This window comes from Pecten maximus, chromosome 9 (genome assembly GCF_902652985.1).
Source record: "Pecten maximus chromosome 9, xPecMax1.1, whole genome shotgun sequence".
NCBI lineage: Eukaryota > Metazoa > Mollusca > Bivalvia > Pectinida > Pectinidae > Pecten > Pecten maximus.
In genome coordinates, this window is record NC_047023.1 from 27,364,452 (window position 1) to 27,390,873 (window position 26,422).

Here is a 26,422-nt window from a genome sequence, read left to right on the forward strand (position 1 = left end):
AACGCGATGCAGTAATCAGAAAGGTCGATGAACCAACGGATTGGGTGAACTCAATCATCGTAGTCGAGAAACCCAAAACTGGAAAACTTCGAATATGTTTGGATCCTAGAAACCTCAATAACGCGATAAAAAGAGAGCATTACCACCTTCCGACCATTGAGGAGATCACTACAAGGACCACTGGGGCCAAAATATTCAGCAAGTTGGATGCTAATCATGGATATTGGCAAATTCCTCTCAATGAGTCAAGTCAGAAACTGACAACATTTTCGACACCTTTCGCAAGATACTGTTACCTACGAATGCCATTCGGAATAAATAGTGCGCAAGAGGTATTTCAGAAACGTATCGCGCAGCAATTTGCGGACTTACCAGGTGTTGAAACAAGATATTGATGACATTTTGGTATGGGGTAAAGATGACGCGGAACATGATGCGCGACTAGACTCTGTGTTAAAGCGATGTCGTGAAATAGGTCCGACATTGAATCGCGAGAAGTGTGTTCTCAAAGCGAAAGAGGTGGACTACATTGGACACAGACTATCAGACACAGGTGTACGCCCGGATCCAGAAAGAGGTTGTGGCAATCACAAAGATGCCAGCTCCCTCTGACAAGAAAGGTGTGGAGAGACTATTAGGAACCATTAACTATCTGGCAAAGTTCATACCAAACATGTCAGAGGTGACTAGACCTATTCGAGCATTGATGAAGAAGGACATTGAGTTTGAATGGTCACGAGAACAGGAGGAAGCATTCAACACAATTAAGAACATTTTATCCAGTGAACCTGTACTCACTTTCTATGACAGAGAGAAACCAGTGACAGTCAGTGTTGATGCCTCGAAATCAGGCTTAGGTGGCGTGGTCATGCACGATCGGAAACCTATCGCGTACGCGTCTAAGAGCGTTGACAGAACCCGAGACAAGATATGCTCAAATAGAAAAGGAGCTACTTGCTGTGTTGTTTGGTTTGGAACGTTTCCATCAGTACACCTATGGCACACAGGTGATCGTTGAATCAGATCACAAGCCTTTGGAAGCAATCATGAAGAAACCGTTAGCACAAGCGCCTCCAAGACTGCAACGTATATTGCTCAGGCTCCAGAGATACACATTCAATCTTGTTTATAAGCCTGGGAAAGAATTGCTGATCGCAGACACCTTATCACGAGCCTATTTGCCTAAGACAACAGGACATAAGGATGGTTTTGACGAGGAGATCCAGTGTCATGTCCACATGTTAATGGACAACATTCCAGTAACGGATGAAAAACTGGAGAAGATCCGCATAGAAACCTCAAAGGATGAGAATCTCCAAGTTCTAAAAACGATAATTGAGACTGGGTGGCCCGATCATCGTTATGAGGCTCCCACCAGAATTCATGATTTCTGGCCTCACAAGAATGAACTAACTACAATGGATGGAATCATATTCCGTAACAAATGCATAGTTGTACCTAAAATTCTCCCGACAGAAATGCTTGAGAAAATCCACATGGGACACATGGGAATCGAGAAGAGCAAACGGAGAGCGAGAGAACTACTGTTTTGGCCCAGAATGTCATCCCAAATAGCGGACAAGATTTCTAAGTGTAGTGTATGTATGGATCTCCAGTCAACAAATAGGAAGGAACCACTAATTCCCACACCGGTACCTCAATATCCCTGGAGTGTTGTGGGAACAGATTTGTTCACATGGAACAATGCTGACTATATAGTGGTCACAGACTACTATTCCAGGTACTTTGAAATTGGTAAACTGGACAACACCACTAGTAAAAGTGTCGTCACACAGCTCAAGTCTATATTTGCCAGACATGGCATACCCTCTGAGGTGAGGAGCGACAACGGTCCCCAGTATAGTTCTGGAGAATTCAGAAGATTTGCCGAGACTTGGGGTTTCAGACACACTACATCCAGCCCTCACTATCCTCAAGGAAACGGTTTGGCTGAAAAAACAGTGCAAACAGTAAAAAGGCTATTAGAGAAAGCCAGGAAGGACAACAAGGATCCTTATCTGTGTTTGTTGGAGTATCGTAACACACCGACCGACACACCGTCGCCTGCGAAACTTCTGATGAGTAGGGAGTTGAGATCTGTCATTCCAGTTAGCAGTAAACGGTTACAGCCAGGAGTCATAGACCGCTCTACAGTATGTCACACAAGGGAGACAACTCAGTATAAGCAGAAGGATGTTCATGATCGTACGTCAATGGAATTACCATCGTTGGCTCCACATGACATGGTACGTTTCCGTCACAATGACAAATGGCAGCCTGGTCAGGTGGTAAAGAGTCAGTCACCTAGATCATATCAGGTGAGAACACCCACAGGTAAAGTGTTTCGACGAAATAGGAGACACATCAGAAAGTCAGCTGAGGTCGAATTCAAAATCAGTGAACCAGATGTCGCGGAATGCCCTATATCTGACGACTTTGAGATACCGGAACGTGAACCGGAAGTGGAACACAAACAAGTAATAGTGGGAGTATAGAATCGCGCTCGAATCCTCCAAGTACTCCAATTCGCGTCTCTCAATCTCATGGCAACACTCGAAGTGGTAGGACAATCCGTGCGCCAAAGAGGTTTGATGATTTCGACATGTCCAAGTGATCTGTTGTGTTACTGTGTTCAGGGGCATAATAATCCCCTTTATTGTAAATTCCATGAAATGGAATTGTTCGCATTTGTGTTATAACTCATTTATTTTCTGAAGTGCCAATCTACTTATTCAGGATCAAGAAATCCGGATATGTGTAACCTGGTGCAAGTGACTTGGACAGTAATTTGTGTTTGTTGTTGATTACTCAGTTATATCTAGTCATTGGAGAGTTCACTAGCCATAATTCTATATTATATACTGTTCAAATAAGTTATCTTTCAGACCAAGAACTGCTCTAAAATATAATAACACTTTTCGTAAATAACCAACAAAAGTGAAATTTTCAGGTAAATTTAATTATTTGCGAATCATAAAAATACATACATGTGTACATAACCATCAGTTTGTTTACATAAACTCAAAAGAAAGGGAGTTGTAGTAATCTGTGTACATTACTTATCGACTAGTTAGTCCTGGTACTTGTGCATTGAGCACATGTATGTGTGCGCCTCGTTTTGGCATTATAATAAACATGGCTGAACTGTACACCGACTTTGTCTCATTGGGCACAAAACACAACAATAAGGTTGTATCAATCATATCAGTAAATCTTTGTGAAATACTGTTATCATGCTGGAAATGAAATACACGAGCCGCACATCCTATATTCATGGTTTTCTGGTCTTTGATATAACTACGTAAGACAATATTTATTTTCAGACAGACAGTATGGAGGGAGAAAATAAAACTTATTGAATTTCAGGTTGTAAATAGATATTTCTTGTAAATAGATATTTCTTGTAAAATCCATCTTTATATACTTGCATAATGTATACCTATCTGTACCTGATTTTTAAAGTTTCTTCCAGGCTTTCTGAGTTTCACCTCCTCACCCTCCAACTGCACTTCCATGCTGTCATTGGAAGCCACAGACTCTGCATCAGCCTTTTCCCACGTGTCTTCTGACAGACATCGGGTGTGGCATAGGTAATCAAACCTTTGTCTAAATAATTTAAAAACCAAAAATTACAACAATTTAACACCAAGTCATAATGTAAAGTATATATAATAAACTGAAGTTTTGTTACATAAAATTTAACTGAAAAGGAGATTACCTATCAAATAACGTTGCTTTTTAATTCAGAACTGAAAATTATGATAATAAAATGTTATTATGGTTATCACTATCAAGCACATAAACCTATACTGTATCTATCTGGTACTTCACCCATGCCTGGTAATAAACCCACTCCTATAGATCTACACAATTTCCCTGTGCTGTAATAATTCAATCCCCTACATTATATCGGAGGTCAGTTACATAAGCGCCAGAGACTTCGGCTAATTACAGGATAAACATGGTATTGTTGGAGTAGAATATTCCTACCTCTTCTGTGCTTTCAGAATTTTTGATCTTCGTGTGTTCTGGTCTGGGACATCGCCACGAGATTTGTATTGTGAATATCTAGGGTGCTGTGCTGCGATGCTATTTGGGTCACTGCTTACAGAGAAGTCAGCAGCTAGCTGTGCTGTAAGTTCATCCATGTTTTTGTCTTCACAATTTAAAACCTGAAAATATAACATAACTATTATTTAACATAAGTGTATTCTTTGGCTACTGTACTACCATCCATAAGTTCCTATCTGCTTTATAGGAAAATATTTTGAAATTTGGTTATTTGAATATTGTGACTTTTGTCTGATATCTTGTTACCTAATAACCTTTATACCTTTTATAGTCTATCAATAGTCAATATGGTTATTGATGATTGAAATCCTGAAAATGCAACACTTTTGCAACATTAAAATAATTATGTCTTTTTTTGCTCAGAATTTGAAGCCAAATAGGAATTTATATTTATTTCTAAGCAATGATTATGACTATACATGTATAATCATAACTGTGTACAACTTTGTCATCATAGCAAACTCTGCAGTGGTCTGTATTCTCAAGACTCAGTGGTTTTTCCTGCTTATATAACTGCGTGCTTTGAATGATCTCCATTGCAATGCATTTTCTTTTTCTTGATTTTATTAACATTTATCATGCCATCAATTTTGATTACTATGGTGAATTTGAGGTCTGCTTATTGTGCATGATAACAGTAATGTTATTGTAAAAGTAGAGAGTACAAGGTCACCTTACTAGCTCAGACTAGTGAGAGTTTCCCTTAAGCTTAGTGGTAGGATATGTTTTCCTTGAGAGCAAAAGGTCTCTAGTTCGAAGCCTGGCATGCATATGGGCAAGGTAATTTTCATTTCTCCTCCCTATTACAGATTTGGTGCCATTGACCACTCCAAGTGAAAGCTAATAGGAGATTGGGAGGCTTTCTTGGAAAAAAAGAACTTGGGTTATAGTTGTCTTCGGGTCAAAGACTTTGTGAAGAAGGGGGGAGTTGTGTAAAACTAGAGAGTATAAGGTCATCTTACTAGCTCGGACTAGTGGTAGGATGTTTGCATTGAAAGCGATCGCGAGAGGTCGCTCGTTCGAAACCTGTCACAGGCAGGGTATTTTTCATTACTCCTTCCTATTTCAATATTTTAGCTTTCTTTTCCTAAAAATGAGCTTGATATTCAGAATCGTGCTGATTGTTTAAACAAAAACTAAAAAAAATAAAAAAAAATACATTGTACATAAAATCTATAACAGCAAATATTTTATAAAACAGGTTAGAATAAAGGAGTCAATTTTAATTTTAGTGAAATATCATAAAACTGGTGTGCAATCATATAAAGCTAACATTTCAGATTTGCGTATTCAGGTTTGGGAAAATCACCCAACTTGCATATACAGTGTATATAGGGATACATGGTCAGGTTCTTAAAATATAAGCTGTATTTTGGAGAGGGTAAAGAGAGACAAAAGTGGCGAGCCTAATGGCGAGCCACTTTTGTCTTTCTGTCCCGAGCCAAAAATGTATTCTATTTATCCGGCAATAGTCATCAAAAATAATCATTTTGGAGTGAAACGGTATCAATTATTATAAATCCAAATATGTTCGTCTTTTAAACGTTGTTTTACTTGGAAGTAGCTAAAGGCTTATCGTATTGACACACGTGCCAAGATTCCAAAACACAGCTGTTTTCCATCACTGCTGTATACAGCAAAAATATATATGATGGGTGTATTCCGACAATGCGGTGGAAATTGCAGAGTAAATATAATTATCATTAGTAAATAATAGGCAAGTTTGCCTAAGTTAAGTGTTTTCCCCAAACCTGCATGGTTATAAAATTGGTAAGCATGCCACTCTCAATAAAATATTGTCATGTAAATTTTAAACACAATTTACCAGTAAAATGTCCCTAGTTTGGCCAGAGACCTATATCTCTGGTTTGGCTAAATAGATTTTCTCAAAATAAACTTGAAAAACACTGTAACGGAAGTTGGTTTTTCGTAATTTATATAGCCTACATCAGAGACCTATATACAATTCGTCAAAACTGGTGACTTGCATGTTTAAAGCTAATAATCTTTTAAACTGTGAAGCATACAGTATGGTATAAGGATAAATACAAAGGCATTTCACTGATATCAAGGAACAGCACAATGTTGAGCAAACATTGGACACGAAGGAAAATCTAATACCGGGAAATTATGATGTGCCGAACCATTCAACCACGTGACTGCCTCTGCAAAACAATTACATGTCAAGTGTGCAAATTTTATCAAGCAGTATTAGTAAAATGTTACTTGGTTTTGAACAGATGCACAATCAATGCATATCTTTCCAATATGAAATTGTTATAATGCACTGTAGTTTCAATCTATTTTCATTGACATTCGGTACCTTTTAGTTTTCCTCTTCCGGAAGTAAATTAGATTTACTAAACTTAGAACCCTTTTTCGGAATTTATCTGTAAATTTATCGGACTCTTTATCATATGCAATGCATGGATATGTGTTCTCCAACAACCCCAATAATTATATAAATGTATCATTTTTCTATTGTTATCATCTTCACGCGTTTTACATCATTTATTAGTCCCCCGCATTATCGGAGCTCTTTTTTTTTTTTTTAGGTCACGTGATAACAACAATCCATAATTGATAGACACTGGAATTCGCTTCGGGTGGATTATCGAACACGCATTTTGTGTAACCATGTCGAGTAAAGGTCAGCAGCAGGATTACTGGATAAAGGAAAGCATACGAGATCAGAAATTTGAGGACAATTATACATTCGGACCGGAACTTGGCAGGTAATTCACTCGTGGTCAGGTGCCCGTTTTTGCCGTAGTAACGAGATTATTTACATTAGTTTCACTTCCGATTGTCTATTATCATTGCATATATAACAGATTCGTTGAAATAATTTCGCCTCCAAGCCTTAAAACTATTTCATATACATTTTTTTTTCAAAATGAATAGCAGATAGATTTGGTATTCATGCATTTGATATGTATCACCGACGTGTCTGGTATAGGTTATCTCCCCTGGCTGTTTTGCCTATTAATTGTATATAGTTGTAAAAATATATATGTACATTTAAATAACATGGTGATAACAGTTGTTTATGTATGCCATATTATTATTATTATTTTGAAAACTGTCAACTGTGTAGTGTTGTGATATCTCTACTTTGATTTGAGTATATTGTTCAAACAACCGATTGATCATGACACAAAATGACAGGGCATATTAAAATGTACATATTGATTACAGATTATAAGACTCTTTCATATGTGTATATGTAGGATAGGGATATTCCACCCGACGGGTCACAAAATGTGGTGAAACCCGAGGCTTGCCGAGGGTTTTACCACATTTTGTGATCCCGAGGGTGGAATATCTCTATCCTACATACACACATAATGAAAGAGTCTTTTTCTCTCATATCATTACCGAATTTCTGGCGAAAGTGTCCCTCAGCCATCCATTTTCTTCAATTTTTTAATTTCTTTATTTGACGTTTTTACTAAAAATACTTGTGATATTCTGAAAGATCATACCTTATTTTGGCAAACTAAGTTTGCACACAAATTTCATTCATTTTGTGGTTAAGTGATGAACGAATGAACAATTCGCCGATAAAAATTACCGTAACTTGACCGACTTTTACGTGGCCGTGATCAAATTGTCAACATCCGAGAAAAAGAAGTTCTATCAACAATACTGAAAGCCAACGCTGAAATGAGTTTTCCAACTTTACATATAATTTGATTTGCACCTCGACATATTTTATCATTTCACAGAATACACTAGTACTGTACTTTTAAATGCCAAGTCAAAATTTTTTTTTATAAAATACTACGTCACTGCATGACGTCACGACTGTCATTGGAATTCCATTCATAGCTCAAGGATATTGAGAGTGATGTTGATCTCGATCGCCATGACGCGGCGATGTTTCGTGGGTGGTAATTTTAAATTCACTGTGATTTTGGCAACTTCGTGTGTGAACCAGCGAACAGTGACTCTATACGAGTATTCGATCTTTTCTGTGACATAGGATTATATGTGTTTAACCGGTTGTCTTGATGGAATGACGAAGGTAGGTCCGTCGATAACGATGATCTGACATATTGAAAGGCTAGGATGTCAGTTAGTTTTCATGGTTACTCTACACAAATATAGACTCTGAGTTACAATTAAAATAAATATTTTATATGAACATCGAGGGGTGTTATTTTACCGAATGTTCGTTCATTTAAGAGCCAATTCCCAACTTCCAAATACACAGGTTACTGAGTAGGCCTAGCAGTTACTGACAGTACAGTACGAGTAAACAAATTCCAGGCCACCCTGCTGACGCAAACGGAACCATTTCATAGGTTGTGATGTTTGACATTTTCTTTTTTATATTTTTTTATGTATGGCTTTTATTTTACTTCCTGTCATTGCCAGGTGATTGTGTGTGTTTACATTTTTTTAATGACAAATGACAAAGCTGTCTGGTAGGCCAGCTTGTATTACTGTACTGTAACTGTTACAACAGGCCTGTAGGCCTAGTCTACAGTAACGGAGTTATATGTTCGCTCAGATGAAATGTCTAATCGTTTAACCGTGTGGCCCTATTGGTTTACTGCTGATATGATATATATTTATCTAAGAATGTATGTATTTTTATAGTTAAGTCCAACGTTTCAAAACCGACACCGACGATAAGGACTGTCGGATGTAAACACAAGCAGACGACGTTGTGAGAGTTGTCCCCCTTGAACGGAGATTACTCAGCGCGCGTGAAATGCTATTTAAGATAGATTAATCTTACATAGCTATCTTACATGGGCAAACTCTATCCAACATGGAGAGTTATGAGAGAAAAAAGTTTCCATGTGAGGTTTTTTGGAGAAAAAATGGCCATGATAATTGTGACTTCACGAATCATTCTCTGACAAAATCCAATACTCAAAATTAATATTTAATTCTTTCAACAATTGCATGTCATACAAATATAATTAGCCAGATATATTAGTTATATAGTTCGTGTTTAAATTGACCGTGAGTACCACTTTACATATAAGATTTGCACCCCACCAATATCATAGCTGAAAACCTTTATAAAGGGACTGTATATTTGTACATATAGCTAAACTGATGTACCTGTGCAGTCAACATTTAATGTACTGATCACCACCACCACACCACATGAACACAGAAAGCATTTATAACCCCCCCCCCCCCCCCCCCCCCCCCATCCCCCTTGTTCCCCCCATACAGACAACATCTAGAGATGACACTTTCTATAAAGGCAATATCTATAACTGGCATCTCCATACAGACAACATCTATAGCTGTCACCTCCATATAGACATCTATAGCTGACACCTCCATACAGACAACATCTATAGCTGTCACCTCCATACAGACAACATCTATAGCTGACACCTCCATACAGACAACATCTATAGCTGTCACCTCCATACAGACAACATCTATAGCTGACACCTCCATACAGACAACATCTATAGCTGACACCTCCATACAGACAACATCTATAGCTGTCACCTCCATACAGACAACATCTATAGCTGACACCTCCATACAGACAACATCTATAGCTGTCACCTCCATACAGACAACATCTATAGCTGTCACCTCCATACAGACAACATATATAGCTGTCACCTCCATACAGACAACATCTATAGCTGTCACCTCCATACAGACAACATCTATAGCTGACACCTCCATACAGACATATCTATAGCTGAAACCTATTTAGACAACACCTCTATACAAACATCATACTATATATAGCTGTCATCTCCATACAGATAACATTTGTAGCTGGCATCAGATGATCTTATATATGTATATACAGACAACATCTATAGCTGGCACCTATATACAGACATCTGTAGCTGACACCTTACATATACAGACAATATCTATAGCTGACACCTCTATACAGACAACATCTATAGCTGTCACCTCCATACAGACAACATCTATAACTGAAACCTATATAGACAACACCTCTATACAAACATCATACTATATATAGCTGTCATCTCCATACAGATAACATTTGTAGCTGGCACCTCTATACAGACAACATCTATAGTTGCCCCCTATACAGACAATACCCCCATTCAAACAACATATATAGCTGTCACCTCCATACAGACAATATCTATAGCTGTCACCTCCATACAGACACATCTATAGCTGACACCTCCATACAGACGACATATATAGCTGACACCTCCATACAGACAACATCTATAGATATCCCCTCATAGCTGACAACCCATACAAACAATATATATAGCTGTCACCTCCATACAGACAACAACTATAGCTGTCACCTCCATACAGACAACATCTATAGCTGACACCTCCATACAGACAACATATATAGCTGTCACCTCCATACAGACAACATTCTATAGCTGTCACCTCCATAACAGACAATAATCTATAGCTGACAACCTCTATACAGAAACAACATCTATAGCTGTCATCCTCCATACAGACAACATCTAATAGCTGAAACCTATATAGGACAACACCTCTAGACAAACATCATACTATATAGCTGTCATCTCATACAGATAACATTGTGAGCTGGCCACCACCGCTTATACAGACAACATCTATAGTTGCCCCCTATACAGACAATACCCCCATTCAAACAACATATATAGCTGACACCTCCATACAGACATATCTATAGCTGTCACCTCCATACAGACAACATTTTTAGATATCCCCTCCATACAAACAACATCTATAGCTGACAACCCATACAAACAATATATATAGCTGTCACCTCCATACAGACAACATCTATAGCTGTCACCTCCATATAGACAAACTCTTATAGCTGTCACCCATCCTACAGCTGACCCCTACATACGACAACATCTATAGCTGACACCTCCATACAGACAACATCTATAGCTGACACTCCCATATAGACACATCTATAGCTGTCACCTCCATACAGACCACATCTATAGCTGTCACCTCCATACAGACATATATATAGCTGTCACCTCCAAACAGACAACATCTATAGCTGACACCTCCAAACAGACAACATCTATAGCTGACACCTCCATACAGACAACATCTATAGCTGTCACCTCCATACAGACAACATCTATAGCTGACACCTCCATACAGACAACATCTATAGCTGTCACCTCCATACAGACAACATCTATAGCTGTCACCTCCATACAGACAACATCTGTAGCTGTCACCTCCATATAGACAATATATATAGCTGACACCTCCATACAGACATATCTATAGCTGTCACCTCCAAACAGACAACATCTATAGATATCCCCTCCATACAGAAAACATCTATAGCTGTCACCTCCATACAGAAAACATATATAGCTGTCACCTCCATACAGACAACATCTATAGCTGTCACCTCCATACAGGCAACATCTACAGCTGACACCTCCATACAGACAACATATATAGCTGTCACCTCCATACAGACAACATATATAGCTGTCACCTCCATACAGACACATCTATAGCTGTCACCTCCATACAGACAACATATATAGCTGTCACCTCTATACAGACAATATCTATAGCTGACACCTCCATATAGACAACATCTATAGCTGTCACCTCCATACAGACAACATCTATAGCTGACACCTTCATACAGAAAACATCTATAGCTGTCACCTCCATATAGACAACATCTATAGCTGTCACCTCCATACAGACATATCTATAGCTGTCACCTCCATATAGACAACATCTATAGATATCCCCTCCATACAAACAACATCTATAGCTGACAACCCATACAAACAACATCTATAGCTGTCACCTCCATACAGACAACATCTATAGTTGTCACCTCCATATAGACAACATCTATAGGTGACACCTCCATACAGACAACATCTATAGCTGTCACCTCCATACAGACAACATCTATAGTTGTCACCTCCATATAGACAACATCTATAGGTGACACCTTCATACAGACAACATCTATAGCTGTCACCTCCATATAGACAACATCTATAGGTGACACCTCCATACAGACATATCTATAGCTGTCACCTCCATACAGACAACATATATAGATATCCCCTCCATACAAACAACATCTATAGCTGACAACCCATACAAACAACATCTATAGTTGTCACCTCCATACAGACAACATCTATAGTTGTCACCTCCATATAGACAACATCTATAGGTGACACCTTCATACAGACAACATCTATAGCTGTCACCTCCATATAGACAACATCTATAGGTGACACCTTCATACAGACAACATCTATAGCTGACACCTCCATACAGACAACATCTATAGTTGTCACCTCCATACAAACAACATCTATAGCTGACACCTCCATACAAACAACATCTATAGGTGACACCTCCATACAAACAACATCTATAGGTGACACCTCCATACAAACAACATCTATAGCTGACACCTCCATACAAACAACATCTATAGGTGACACCTCCATACAAACAACATCTATAGCTGACACCTCCATACAAACAACATCTATAGCTGACACCTCCATACAAACAACATCTATAGGTGACACCTCCATACAAACAACATCTATAGCTGACACCTCCATACAGACAACATCTATAGCTGTCACCTCCATACAGACAACATATATAGCTGACACCTCCATACAGAAAACATCTATAGCTGACACCTCCATACAAACAACATCTATAGCTGACACCTCCATACAGACAACATCTATAGCTGTCACCTCCATATAGACAACAACTATAGCTGTCACCTCTATACAGACAAAATCTATAGCTAACACCTCATACAGATGTCTATAGCTAACAGCTTGATAAAGTGTTACATTCATATATATATGAACTTGTTCTAAATGATGCATTCCTGTTAAGTTTAATTATAATTTGATTTTTTGTGAATTGTCATCATTGCCTGTAGAGGAGCGACATCTGTGGTATATAAATGTGAACACAATGGGACCAACAAGGCCTGGGCTGTAAAGATCATCACAAAACAGGTAATTACAACGATTCATTTAATTTTTACACCAACAAATAATACCCTTAATACTTCCATTTTGTGAGAAGTTCATAGCAATGACATTATTGATATTCTGATACAACAAAATATTTTAAAAGTATCTAAACTTAATCGATAAATAGTGTAATACATTAACTTTTCATTTCTACTGAGCTAATGCTTGAAAAGACTTAGATCTATGTGTCATGTTAGACTACGGTATATCAAGCTGTTTAATTCAAGGTAACATTGTATCATTGTAATGCTTCTTTTAAAGATTGACAGGAAGGTGATCACCACAGAAGTAGGAATTCTGTTTCGGCTACAACATAATAATGTGGTAAGTATCAAACCTGCCCATCTCTCATCTTTATGTCATAAAAGTGTAAAAAAAAATGTCCAGCTTCAAACTGACACATTAATTAGTCAGCAATCATAGTTGGTTACTTTTCTTTGATTGTGCTACACTACACTAGGATTATCAAATGTAGCATGAGGGCTTTTTTGGGGACAGACAAGAATGGGCTTCATTCCCAATCGAATTTAGTTGATAATCAAGCCAGTTGCCAAAATTTGCAGGTTACTCCTGAAAATTTCCTTCCCAATTCCTAAGTTTTCTCCCCAAAATGAGACAAAAATGCCCCATCCAAAATCATTAAGAAAAAGCCCTGAGAATATATACATATGCAATAAGCAGACGTAATCAGGGTGTCGATGGTCAGTAGAAATATATCTTTAATCCACATATAAATGATATGTATCTCAAGAAGATAATACCAGAGTTTGATTTTTATGTATATATATATGTTATATATGTATTACCAAGTATAATGGATATGTAATACTATGTTTACTTTAAAAAGTATGTTGACAGTAGTTAATATGTAATTGTGTTTCACTGATAGTAACAATGTTTTAGGTTATGTCTATAGTGTCATATACAGCCATGTCATAAATGTTGCAAGATACATGTAATATTAACAATATTGTAACGTCATAAATAATCTGAAATCGCAATAACTATATGACATTGCACAATCGTCTCTGTAGAGAAAAATCACATAACGTCAGAGTCAAAACTTGCCTGTCTTATACAGATTCAAAAAAATATTTCCTGTAACTTATTTTCATAAATATGAGTTATGTGATATCTTATCATCATGGCTTTAAGTCAAATGAATTTTCTTAAACTCTTTCAATAATTAGATATGCCACCCACCTAGGCTCATGGCATAAGCCATTTATTTAACATGTATTCAATTAATAAATTCAATATGACAGTATAGTCACTCATGTACATGTTAGATTCCTAAATAAAACCGGTATATAGGTACATAGGTTTTTGTACAATCTAATTTTAAAAGTATATATATAATAGTTGTTGTAGCCTTGCTTATATCATGGTTATATAATATTGGGGGGGGGGGGGGCAGGTTCAATTGATGAATTCCAGCATCATACACATGCAATGTTTCCACTTATAAAGTTTGTCAGCTCTCTAGTGGCTTCATTCCTTGAGGCATTTTGATCAAACTTCAAACGATGATAAAAGGACCATAATATTTCGGACAAGTTTGAGTTTCAGGTTTTTGGGTCAAGGTCAAGATCACTGTTACTATTTTTAGCAGGGGAAGGTAGAAGACATATGTATATTGTTTTGCAATACCCAGTATGCTTGCAGTTGTACTGTACGTCTTCTTTGCTATTTTAGATTGGTTTAAAAGAAATCTATGAGATTCCTGAAAAGATTTACTTGGTATTGGAACTTGTGACAGGAGGAGAACTATTTGAAAGGTAAGCTGATTCACTGGAACCATTAGTTATATCAGCGTGTAGATCCACCAACCATTAGTTATCTCAGCGTGAAGATCCACCAACCATTAGTTATCTCAGCGTGTAGATCCACCGACCATTAGTTATCTCAGCGTGAAGATCCACCAACCATTAGTTATCTCAGCGTGAAGATCCACCAACCATTAGTTATCTCAGCGTGTAGATCCATCAACCATTAGTTATCTCAGCGTGAAGATCCACCAACCATTAGTTATATCAGCGTGTAGATCCACCAACCATTAGTTATCTCAGCGTGTAGATCCACCAACCATTAGTTATCTCAGCGTGTAGATCCATCAACCATTAGTTATCTCAGCGTGAAGATCCACCAACCATTAGTTATCTCAGCGTGTAGATCCACCAACCATTAGTTATCTCAGCGTGTAGATCCACCAACCATTAGTTATCTCAGCGTGTAGATCCATCAACCTCAACCATTAGTTATCTCAGCATGAAGATCCACCAACCATTAGTTATCTCAGCGTGTAGATCCATCAACCATTAGTTATCTCAGCGTGTAGATCCATCAACCTCAACCATTAGTTATCTCAGCGTGTAGATCCATCAACCATTAGTTATCTCAGCGTGTAGATCCATCAACCATTAGTTATCTCAGCGTGTAGATCCACCAACCATTAGTTATCTCAGCGTGTAGATCCATCAACCATTAGTTATCTCAGCGTGTAGATCCATCATTTCCAGCTAGGTATACTTCTTGTGGCTGAAAGTGCTGAAAAAATCTGTCCCTATAAAACCATTTCAGCCAAAAACAATGTCCAGGAGGTCCTAAAAATTGATCTGATTCTGTTGAGTTGAATAGACAGACTTTATTAGTACTGCATCCAGTGAATGATTGACAGATATTAACATTTTATCTGGCAGTATCCCAGTACATGTATATACTTTATCTATGTCCCTTATAACTGAAATCTCATGGTTATGAATTCCATTCACAGAATTGTTGCAAGAGGGTCATACTCGGAGAAAGATGCTGCTGAAGCCATGCATGACATCTTAAAAGCTTTAAAGGTAGTTACAATAATGTATAATAACTTATTTTAAAAAGTGCCTGTTTAATTCAACAAAACTTGATATTTTGTTATGTTCATGGAGAAGTTGTGAGATGTTGTTGTAATGCTATCATATTTAATAACATTTTCCTTATCATAATAAAACTACACATTTAAATGATTTAATGGCAAGATAACATTTGTCATGGAAATGTTTATAACAAATACATTAATTGATAATGACTGATTTGTTTCATTTGTAGTACATACATGGAAATGGAGTTGTTCACAGAGACATGAAGGTATGCAGACACCATGATAATACAATTATAATTCAAACAGACACCATGAAAATACAATTATAATTCAAACAGACACCATGATAATACAATTATAATTCAAACAGACACCATGAAAATACAATTATAATTCAAACAGACACCATGAAAATACAATTATAATTCAAACAGACACCATGATAATAAATTAGGATTCAAACAGACACCATGATAATAAATTAGGATTCAAACAGACACCATGATAATACAATTATAATTCAAACAGACACCATGAAAATACAATTATAATTCAAACAGACGCCATGATAATACAATTATAATTCAAACAGACACCATGATAATACAATTATAATTCAAACAGACACCATGATAATAAATTAGGATTCAAACAGACGCCATGATAATACAATTATAATTCAAACAGACACCTATATGATAATACAATTATAATTCAAACAGACACCATGATAATAAATTATAATTCAAACAGACACCATGATAATACAATTAGGATTCAAACAGACACCATGATAATACAATTATAATTCAAACAGACACCTATATGATAATACAATTATAATTCAAACAGACACCATGATAATAAATTATAATTCAAACAGACACCATGATAATAAATTAGGATTCAAACAGACACCATGATAATGAATTAGGATTCAAACAGACACCATGATAATAAATTAGGATTCAAACAGACACCATGATAATAAATTAGGATTCAAACAGACACCATGATAATAAATTAGGATTCAAACAGACACCATGATAATAAATTAGGATTCAAACAGACGCCATGATAATACAATTATAATTCAAACAGACACCATGATAATACAATTATAATTCAAACAGACACCATGATAATAAATTAGGATTCAAACAGACACCATGATAATAAATTAGGATTCAAACAGACACCATGATAATACAATTAGGATTCAAACAGACACCATGATAATAAATTAGGATTCAAACAGACACCATGATAATAAATTAGGATTCAAACAGACACCATGATAATAAATTAGGATTCAAACAGACGCCATGATAATACAATTATAATCCAAACAGACACCATGATAATAAATTAGGATTCAAACAGACGCCATGATAATACAATTATAATTCAAACAGACACCATGATAATACAATTATAATTCAAACAGACACCATGATAATACAATTAGGATTCAAACAGACACCATGATGATACAATTATAATTCAAACAGACACCTATATGATAATACAATTATAATTCAAACAGACGCCATGATAATACAATTATAATTCAAACAGACACCATGATAATAAATTAGGATTCAAACAGACACCATGACAATAAATTATAATTCAAACAGACACCATGATAATAAATTAGGATTCAAACAGACACCATGATAATAAATTAGGATTCAAACAGACACCATGATAATAAATTAGGATTCAAACAGACGCCATGATAATACAATTATAATTCAAATAGACACCATGATAATACAATTATAATTCAAACAGACACCATGATAATACAATTATAATTCAAACAGACACCATGATAATAAATTAGGATTCAAACAGACACCATGATAATACAATTAGGATTCAAACAGACACCATGATAATAAATTAGGATTCAAACAGACACCATGATAATACAATTATAATTCAAACAGACACCTATATGATAATACAATTATAATTCAAACAGACACCATGATAATAAATTAGGATTCAAACAGACACCATGATAATACAATTAGGATTCAAACAGACGCCATGATAATAAATTAGGATTCAAACAGACACCATGATAATAAATTAGGATTCAAACAGACGCCATGATGATACAATTATAATTCAAACAGACACCATGATAATACAATTATAATTCAAACAGACACCATGATAATACAATTATAATTCAAACAGACACCATGATAATACAATTATAATTCAAACAGACACCTATATGATAATACAATTATAATTCAAACAGACACCATGATAATACAATTATAATTCAAACAGACGCCATGATAATAAATTAGGATTCAAACAGACACCATGATAATACAATTATAATTCAAACAGACACCATGAAAATACAATTATAATTCAAACAGACACCATGATAATAAATTAGGATTCAAACAGACGCCATGATAATACAATTATAATTCAAACAGACACCATGATAATACAATTATAATTCAAACAGACACCATGATAATACAATTATAATTCAAACAGACACCATGATAATACAATTATAATTCAAACAGACACCATGATAATAAATTAGGATTCAAACAGACACCATGATAATAAATTAGGATTCAAACAGACACCATGATAATAAATTAGGATTCAAACAGACACCATGATAATACAATTATAATTCAAACAGACACCATGATAATACAATTATAATTCAAACAGACACCATGATAATAAATTAGGATTCAAACAGACACCATGATAATAAATTAGGATTCAAACAGACACCATGATAATAAATTAGGATTCAAACAGACACCATGATAATAAATTAGGATTCAAACAGACACCATGATAATAAATTAGGATTCAAACAGACGCCATGATGATACAATTATAATTCAAACAGACACCATGATAATAAATTAGGATTCAAACAGACACCATGATAATAAATTAGGATTCAAACAGACACCATGATAATAAATTAGGATTCAAACAGACACCATGATAATAAATTAGGATTCAAACAGACACCATGATAATAAATTAGGATTCAAACAGACACCATGATAAAACAATTATAATTCAAACAGACACCATGATAATAAATTAGGATTCAAACAGACACCATGATAATAAATTAGGATTCAAACAGACACCATGATAATAAATTAGGATTCAAACAGACACCATGATAATAAATTAGGATTCAAACAGACACCATGATAATACAATTATAATTCAAACAGACGCCATGATAAAACAATTAGGATTTATTTCAATTCCTACACTAAGGATGAAACCCAGGACCTCCGGCTCAATCAATCGAGATCAAGAATTTACCTTGGTTACATTAACAATTTTCAATGCTGACTAAATTGAATTATGAACTATTACTGTTAATATCTATACACTTGTATATTGTTTATGATGATGAATATTGTTGTAGAATTGATGAAGTTTGATATTGGTGTTATAATGAAATAAAATGTCTTTGTTACTTTTTTTTTAATTCCCAAATACAAAATATTACCAAATGAAAATCACACAGCAGTTTTATAGATAATTTTAATGAAAAAAAAGTCTGATTCAAAATACCTTTTTACATTGTTGCTTTTTCACCTTTCAGCCTGAGAATTTGTTATATGAGAGCAGCAAAGATGACTCGCCCCTTAAAATTGGTAGGTATTATCAATCATATCACATTCCATTTCCAGTCAAACAAGTTGAATACACATATAAATTATATATATTAACAATGCATATTTACTAAAACAACTGTCTTGTACAAAAAGAAAAAAGAAAAAAAAAGAAAGATAAATACTGAATTTTAAATTCTGGTATAAAATGTGATTGAAGAAAAGCGAAACAAACAGTTTTAATTGAACTCCACTCACTTTTTTTCAGAAATCCAATTACCTAGTGGGGTATATATATCAAAATTATTTTTGTTTCAACAGCTGACTTTGGGTTGTCAAAAATGCTCGACAGTGATGTGTTGATGTCTACTGTGTGTGGAACTCCTGGGTACTGTGGTGAGTGTATAGTCACTTGTTAGGGTAATTGTCTTGTTGACATTCGGTAACCATTTTGATTTTAAGGGTGTCAATATCTATAATTAGGTTTGATTTATCATGTGAAGAAATTTGAAATCTAATTTGTTCATCAAATAAAATAATAACAGTCATATTAAAATGAAGAAATGAAAAGTTATTAAAGAATAAAAAATACATAGAATAAATTATATTTGTAATACAATAATTTACTGAAAATACAAAATCAAATATTTCAACCAATATCAAATTACAATTATTTACCTGGTTGAAAGTCATAGTTGTGATACATGTGCATATATACCTAGTTGAAAGTCATAGTTGTGATACATGTGCATGCAGAGAATAATTTATTTCTATGTCATGTATATGTATATAAGGATACAGGCCAGCCCATTTGGCCTCTTTGTTTCTTTCCATTGTATCTGATATGTATACCTTCAGCTCCGGAAGTGTTGATGGGGAAGCCATACGACAAGTCAGTGGACATGTGGAGCTGTGGAGTGATCTGTTACATTTTGTATGTTATATTGATGAACAATTTGTATTTATTTGGAATTATTTACAAGCTAATCCTAGAATCCTGTTACCATGACAACTGAATAAAATACCTAAATAAATAAATATACTTGTTATTTGAAAAATAAAAATGATGATGAAATGTAAAATAGGCAAAAACTGAAAATGCTTTAAAGTAATTGTAATGACACTAATCTTTGATAAAAGCCATATGGTTTATTTGTCTTAAATGCAAAGTAGTGAATATATCCATATGAAGCAATTGACATTTTGTGAATTCTGCTAATTTGAAAATACCACTGCAGAACGGGGTGTCACCTGCCAAAGTATCAGATGACAGCATACCACTAACAAAATGATAATACCACTGTAAGATTAAATATTTTGATCTTGTGGTTTAACATTTGAAAGAACAATGAATCATTTCTTTATCATATTTACCCAATTTTATACATGTATATCATTTAAGTATTTTGATTGATGAAACATTCTACTTAGTGCATGTACTTTTTGATAATTTTCAACAATAATCATGATCATGCAATACTTTAATCTTAACTGTTTAATTTTTGTTTTGTTTTGGTGATGAAAATGTTTTGACATGATGTTTTGATTGAAAGGTTGTGTGGATATGAACCCTTCTACGACAATAACCAGAAAGACTTCTATAGAAAGATCCTCAAAGCTGAGTACCAGTTTGACTCTCCATGGTGGGACGATATTAGTGAGAATGCAAAGGTGATAAAATCAGGCATTTTACATAATATCACTGTCTGAATTTGATAGCGTGTTATCAGGCATTGTCCATCAATGGAGAAAATTGTCTGGAGTTTGTTTGTTAGGAGATTTTCCCCTCTTAATTTTAAACAAATCTTGAAACATTTTCCCCTCTTAATTTTAAACAAATCTTGAAACTTTTTTTTGTTTTCCTCATGATCATAATATTTAGCTGTGGCGGAATGTCATTGTGATTTTACAATTTCTGAACAAGTTATTTCAGCAATTTACTGAGATTTCTCTTAGTTTATGATAGATCCAATTTTTTATAAGTTGATTTGAGTTTTAACCATTTTCAGTTGTGAGTTGCATGTTTAGCCACATTTTGAATCAACAATTTAATGAATGACAAAAGAACAAATTTTAGCATGACCTATAGCCATCTGAAATGTCTAAAAAGATAAATGATTGAATGTATAAATAATTTGGACACCATATATGACATTATTCCTTTTAAAAAAACAAGAGGCCCATGGGCCTTAACGGTCACCTGAGATTTGAAATATTTCAGTTTATTTTAATGAACCTTTTTGAATTCCAATAGAAATCAAAACAAATCAGTCAAAAATGTGATTTCCCTATATAAACTATAGTAACACAATGGTGACAATGTTTACAAAATAAGAATGAATTCCAATAGAAATAAGAGTCAAAAATGCGATTTCCCTATATAAACTATAGTAAAGTTTAGCCCCACCCCAGGGGCAAACTTGAGACCCCAGGGTCCTAAATTCACAATTTTGGTAAAGAACCTTCAAACCCAGCCATCTATGAAGTGTATTTGATTCCAGCATATCTGAGAGTAGAAAAGAAGATATTTGAAGTTTTAGTCAATTTGGCCCTTTTTAGCCCCGCCCATCAGCCCCTGGGGGTCAGTCAGGGCCAACATGTGCATGCCATCAAACTGTCATCTCATGCTGACAATGTTTACAAAATTAGAATGAATTCCAATAGAAATAAAATAAATTAAAGTCAAAAATGTGATTTCCCTATATAAACTATAGTAAAGTTTAGCCCCTCCCTAGGGGCAAACGTGAAACCCCTGGGTCATGAAATTTACAATTTTGGTAAAGCACCTTAAGACCCTTCCATCTATGAAGAGTGTTTGATTCCAGCATATCTGAGAGTAGAGAAGAAGATTTTTGAAGTTTTAGTCAATTTGGCCCTTTTTAGCCCCGCCCATCAGCCCCTGGGGGTCAGTCAGGGCCAACATGTGCATGTCATCAAACTGTCATCCCATGCTGACAATGTTTACAAAATTAGAATGAATTCCAATAGAAATAAAATAAATTAAATTCAAAAATGTGATTTCCCTATATAAACTATAGTAAAGTTTAGCCCCTCCCCAGGGGCAAACGTGAAACCCCTGGGTCATGAAGTTTACAATTTTGGTAAAGCACCTTAAGACCCTTCCATCTATGAAGAGTGTTTGATTCCAGCATATCTGAGAGTAGAGAAGAAGATTTTTGAAGTTTTAGTCAGTTTGACCCTTTTTGGCCCCGCCCCTCAGGCCCCTAGGGGGTGGGGACCACATAATTTACAATTTTGGTTGACCTTTAGCCATAGAAGCTGTCTGCCAAATTTCATAGAATTTGGTTTGTGGGTTTTGGAGAAGAAGTTGAAAATGTGAATTGTTTACGGACGCACGACGGACGACGGACGACGCACGACGGACGACGGACGACGCACGACGCACGACGACGGACAAAAGGGGATTAGAATAGGTCACTTGAGACTTTGTCTCAGGTGACCTAAAAATCAAACCATGACCTTAGTTCAAGCTATGCAGGTGGTTTGCATAACATTGCTATACTTAGCAAGATATATATAATGTCCGCCATGATAGCGAGTGTAATGAACAAATACGATTAAGGGTAATTTTATTGATAACTATATGAATATTTATCTTCCTAGGATTTCATAAGAAAGATGCTTAAGAAAGACCCTAAAAAAAGGATTACAGAGGAAGCCGCCTTGACACACCCTTGGACAGAGGGGACAGCTGCAAAGGGAGAGCACCTCGCCGAGACCCACAAGAAAATCAAAGAGTTCAATGCCAAGAGGAGGCTTAAAGTAAGTTTAGAGTTACAAATCTGACAATGCCTCTGAACTTTGCCCTTTACATAATTATCTGTTAATTCACTTATCACTTTCAGCAGTCTATTTTTATTTTTGAAAGAAATTTAATACACTTTCAGTATTTTTGTTTTCAAAATGATCAAATTTGAACAGGGTTTACTAAACTGAATTGCAATGAGAACTTGTACCATACTAAGTTGGTTCCCTGTACTTTATCACATCATACAGCATATACTTACATAACGTTATTGTTTTCTATGCACCAGGCCTTGACAGAAACAGTTCTTCTTACTGCAAGGGCAACTCGCCTCCCAAATGACATAGCAACATCTCAAGCTCCAAACCAACTTGCCACCACCCTGCTGAATAAGTCCTTGTTCGCACAACAGCAATCTTCTGCCGGACAGGAACTGATGGACCTTTAAAACTGTGTATTACTCAAGAAACAAAATTATGTTGCTGATATCCCGTCCATATTCATTTTCCATGCAGTAGAACATTCTCTAATATTGGGTGTAGTCTTGTAGTCTTGTAAGTGACTGCAATTATCAACCAACACTGAACGGAACAAGTGTCTTATGGCATTCTCAGAGGTTTGGACAATATTAACAACTGTCTTAGTCTAATTTGGTCAAATACATTTCGACAGCAGGCTCTTTTAAGAGATGTACGCAGAGACAGTACTGTTAAATAGTCCTCTTTGAGGCTTCGACAGTATTTTTGTAATAAGTAATGTTCTGAGTGTGGCAATGACAGTTAAACAAGATGATAATTTTTTTACAGGTTTGGTAAATCAATGACTTGTTCAAGGTGATTGACCTTTGACTTGATTGTTGACCTCTTACCTCTGTGATATATATAATGTGTGTACCGGTAACTGCTTTAATTTGTCCTGTTGTATTATTTTTTATATTTCGATGTCCGATACATTGATACATGAACTTGTTGATGACTTGTTGCTATAAAAATATAATGATGCAATCATTTTAACATTATTTCTTGCTGATGAAGAGTTGCTTTGTGTTAATATTTGTAAAACAAAAACATTCACTTTCATTTTTAAAGTTATTTCCTTTTAAAACTTGCTATCAATCATTTATTTTGCAAATATTTATCAAAGAAACTATACTGTCAGTATACAGTCATGTAATTACTTATATTTCAACTGTGAAAGTATACATGTAATTACTTGAATCTCATCTATGTAGGTACCATGTTATTACATATATACTAAACAGAATCCCTGAATTGCGTTTCAATTCAGCGTAGACATTCAATACCGAACAGTGCATTGACATTTATGAATTAGTATATTAATAATTATGTGCTTTAATTTAAGTCAACTTTTAGCTTACCAATATGATGTTGAAATTGCAGAAGAAAATATCTGGCTACTAAGAATTTCTAAAATACATTTGAAAGATGATTAATAACATGTATCGGCTCTTGCATTTTTCAGCAATAAGTAGTAAATATCTCATAAAACAACATCATCTGCTTTTCTCATCAGCAACACAATAAACCATTAAACATTCTTAATCCTTCAAAACCAGGTTTGAACATGTTTTTTGAGTTTGTGTAGACATGCTGTTAACTTATTTTATATGTAAAATGTCATGTGAACCAATGAATTATGAATCAATGGTTTCATTGTTTTTGTGTACATTATACTAAATCTTACATTTCATTTTATTCTTGAAAAAGTTTACAATGAGTTTTTTCTACAGAAATGTAATTCAGAGATGATATGGATTCTTATTTGTCAGTCCCATAAAAAGCTTGATAATATTTCTGAAATCTAGAATTTAGGTATTTAACAAAAATAGGAAACACTACCGGGTCCTTGATCTATAATTAACTAAAAATAGATTTTTCATATTTTAAATATGAAAAGCATCACAGTTTAAAAGAAAAAGAGCATTAGAAAAGATTCATGAAAACGTACCAGGTTTTTCAATGAAGTTATTTACAATATCCCAAGGACATTTGCAATAAGTATCGTCCTTAAGGCAATGTATGCCCAATCTCACTTAGTATAATGCAGTGCCTGACAATTCAAATGGGTAAAGACATTTACCATGTGATATTACAAAACTGCTGAAATTATTAAAATTATATGTATTTTTTATTTCATTGAAAAACAATACTGCTGTTTTCTGTACTGTATTTTCTATGTCTGCATAATGAATCCAAGGCTATTGTTTCAATAGGATGTAGGGTTTCTTTGGTGAAATTTTCTGGTGATATATATGAAATATGATTAACTTTTATTATGATGTTACTTTATATTTTTATGATCTGTAAAAGACTTTTTATCTGATTTAAATGGCTGTGGAACTAACTGTGGAAAAACCTGTACAAATAAAGTTGTCTATTGTAGAAATATTGTCGTCTTCTGTCTGTCCATGTACCACTCCATGGGATACTGTTTGAGATACCACTCAATAGTCGTAATGTACCACGTTATTTTAGAACCTTGCTGCCTTGTGTCGTCGGTGGACATGACATTGAAGTGTATAACATAGAACATATACATTTGTGGACGTTACCATTGCTGTTGAATAAAACTGGAAGGACCTGGAATATTGCTGTGTGATTTTCAAATATTGTAAAAACTGAGCAGTTGCTATCATAACACACAAGTTGATGGAATCGTACTGAAGCATGCCCACAGCCATATTGATACTGCAGTATCAAACCACAGAACCTTATCTGTTATACAAGTGCAATCAATGATTGCGAACACTCACAGGTGGCAGCAATCCCACTATGCATTCATTTTTTATGTATGTATAAGCATGTCATTTTGAACTTGTATGTCACATAATATCACTCCTAGACCTCTAATGTATGTATAAACCAAATAAGGTGTGGACTTACAAGCTTTCCAAAACTTACCCCCAAAATCTTTAAAGTGGGTTTTCGTGACAAAAAAATGAAGTCCACTAAATGGTAAAATGCCAAAATAAACCACAATTTTTTTCTGCATGATTTTGCTATAACATCACTCCTAGACCTCTGATGAATGTATAAACCAAATTAGAAGGGTGCGAGGT

General features: G+C 35.1%; 2 protein-coding genes across 3 annotated transcripts in view; one reads left to right on the forward strand and one right to left on the reverse strand.

Moving 5' to 3' along the window:
- Window positions 1–6,512, reverse strand: part of LOC117335093 — a 45,394-nt gene extending 38,882 nt beyond the window's left edge. The window contains exons 1-3 of one of the 2 annotated variants that reach the window (XM_033895014.1): window positions 6,395–6,512; window positions 3,991–4,172; window positions 3,450–3,606 (exon numbers count right to left, since the gene is read on the reverse strand). In XM_033895014.1, coding sequence (XP_033750905.1) covers window positions 3,450–3,606; window positions 3,991–4,148 — 315 coding nt within the window. In that variant the 5' untranslated portion in view covers window positions 4,149–4,172; window positions 6,395–6,512. The other variant, XM_033895015.1, reaches the window with a different exon arrangement.
- An 80-nt stretch (window positions 6,513–6,592) lies between these two features.
- Window positions 6,593–25,751, forward strand: LOC117335094 (calcium/calmodulin-dependent protein kinase type IV-like). Its single transcript, XM_033895016.1, has 12 exons — window positions 6,593–6,806; window positions 12,977–13,055; window positions 13,335–13,397; window positions 14,769–14,851; window positions 15,847–15,919; window positions 16,164–16,202; window positions 19,568–19,619; window positions 19,899–19,973; window positions 20,436–20,511; window positions 21,131–21,248; window positions 23,202–23,360; window positions 23,633–25,751. The coding sequence occupies exons 1-12, from the start codon at window positions 6,709–6,711 to the stop codon at window positions 23,789–23,791; spliced, it is 1,074 nt and encodes a 357-aa protein (XP_033750907.1). The 5' UTR covers window positions 6,593–6,708; the 3' UTR covers window positions 23,792–25,751.
- Window positions 25,752–26,422: the final 671 nt, after the last annotated feature.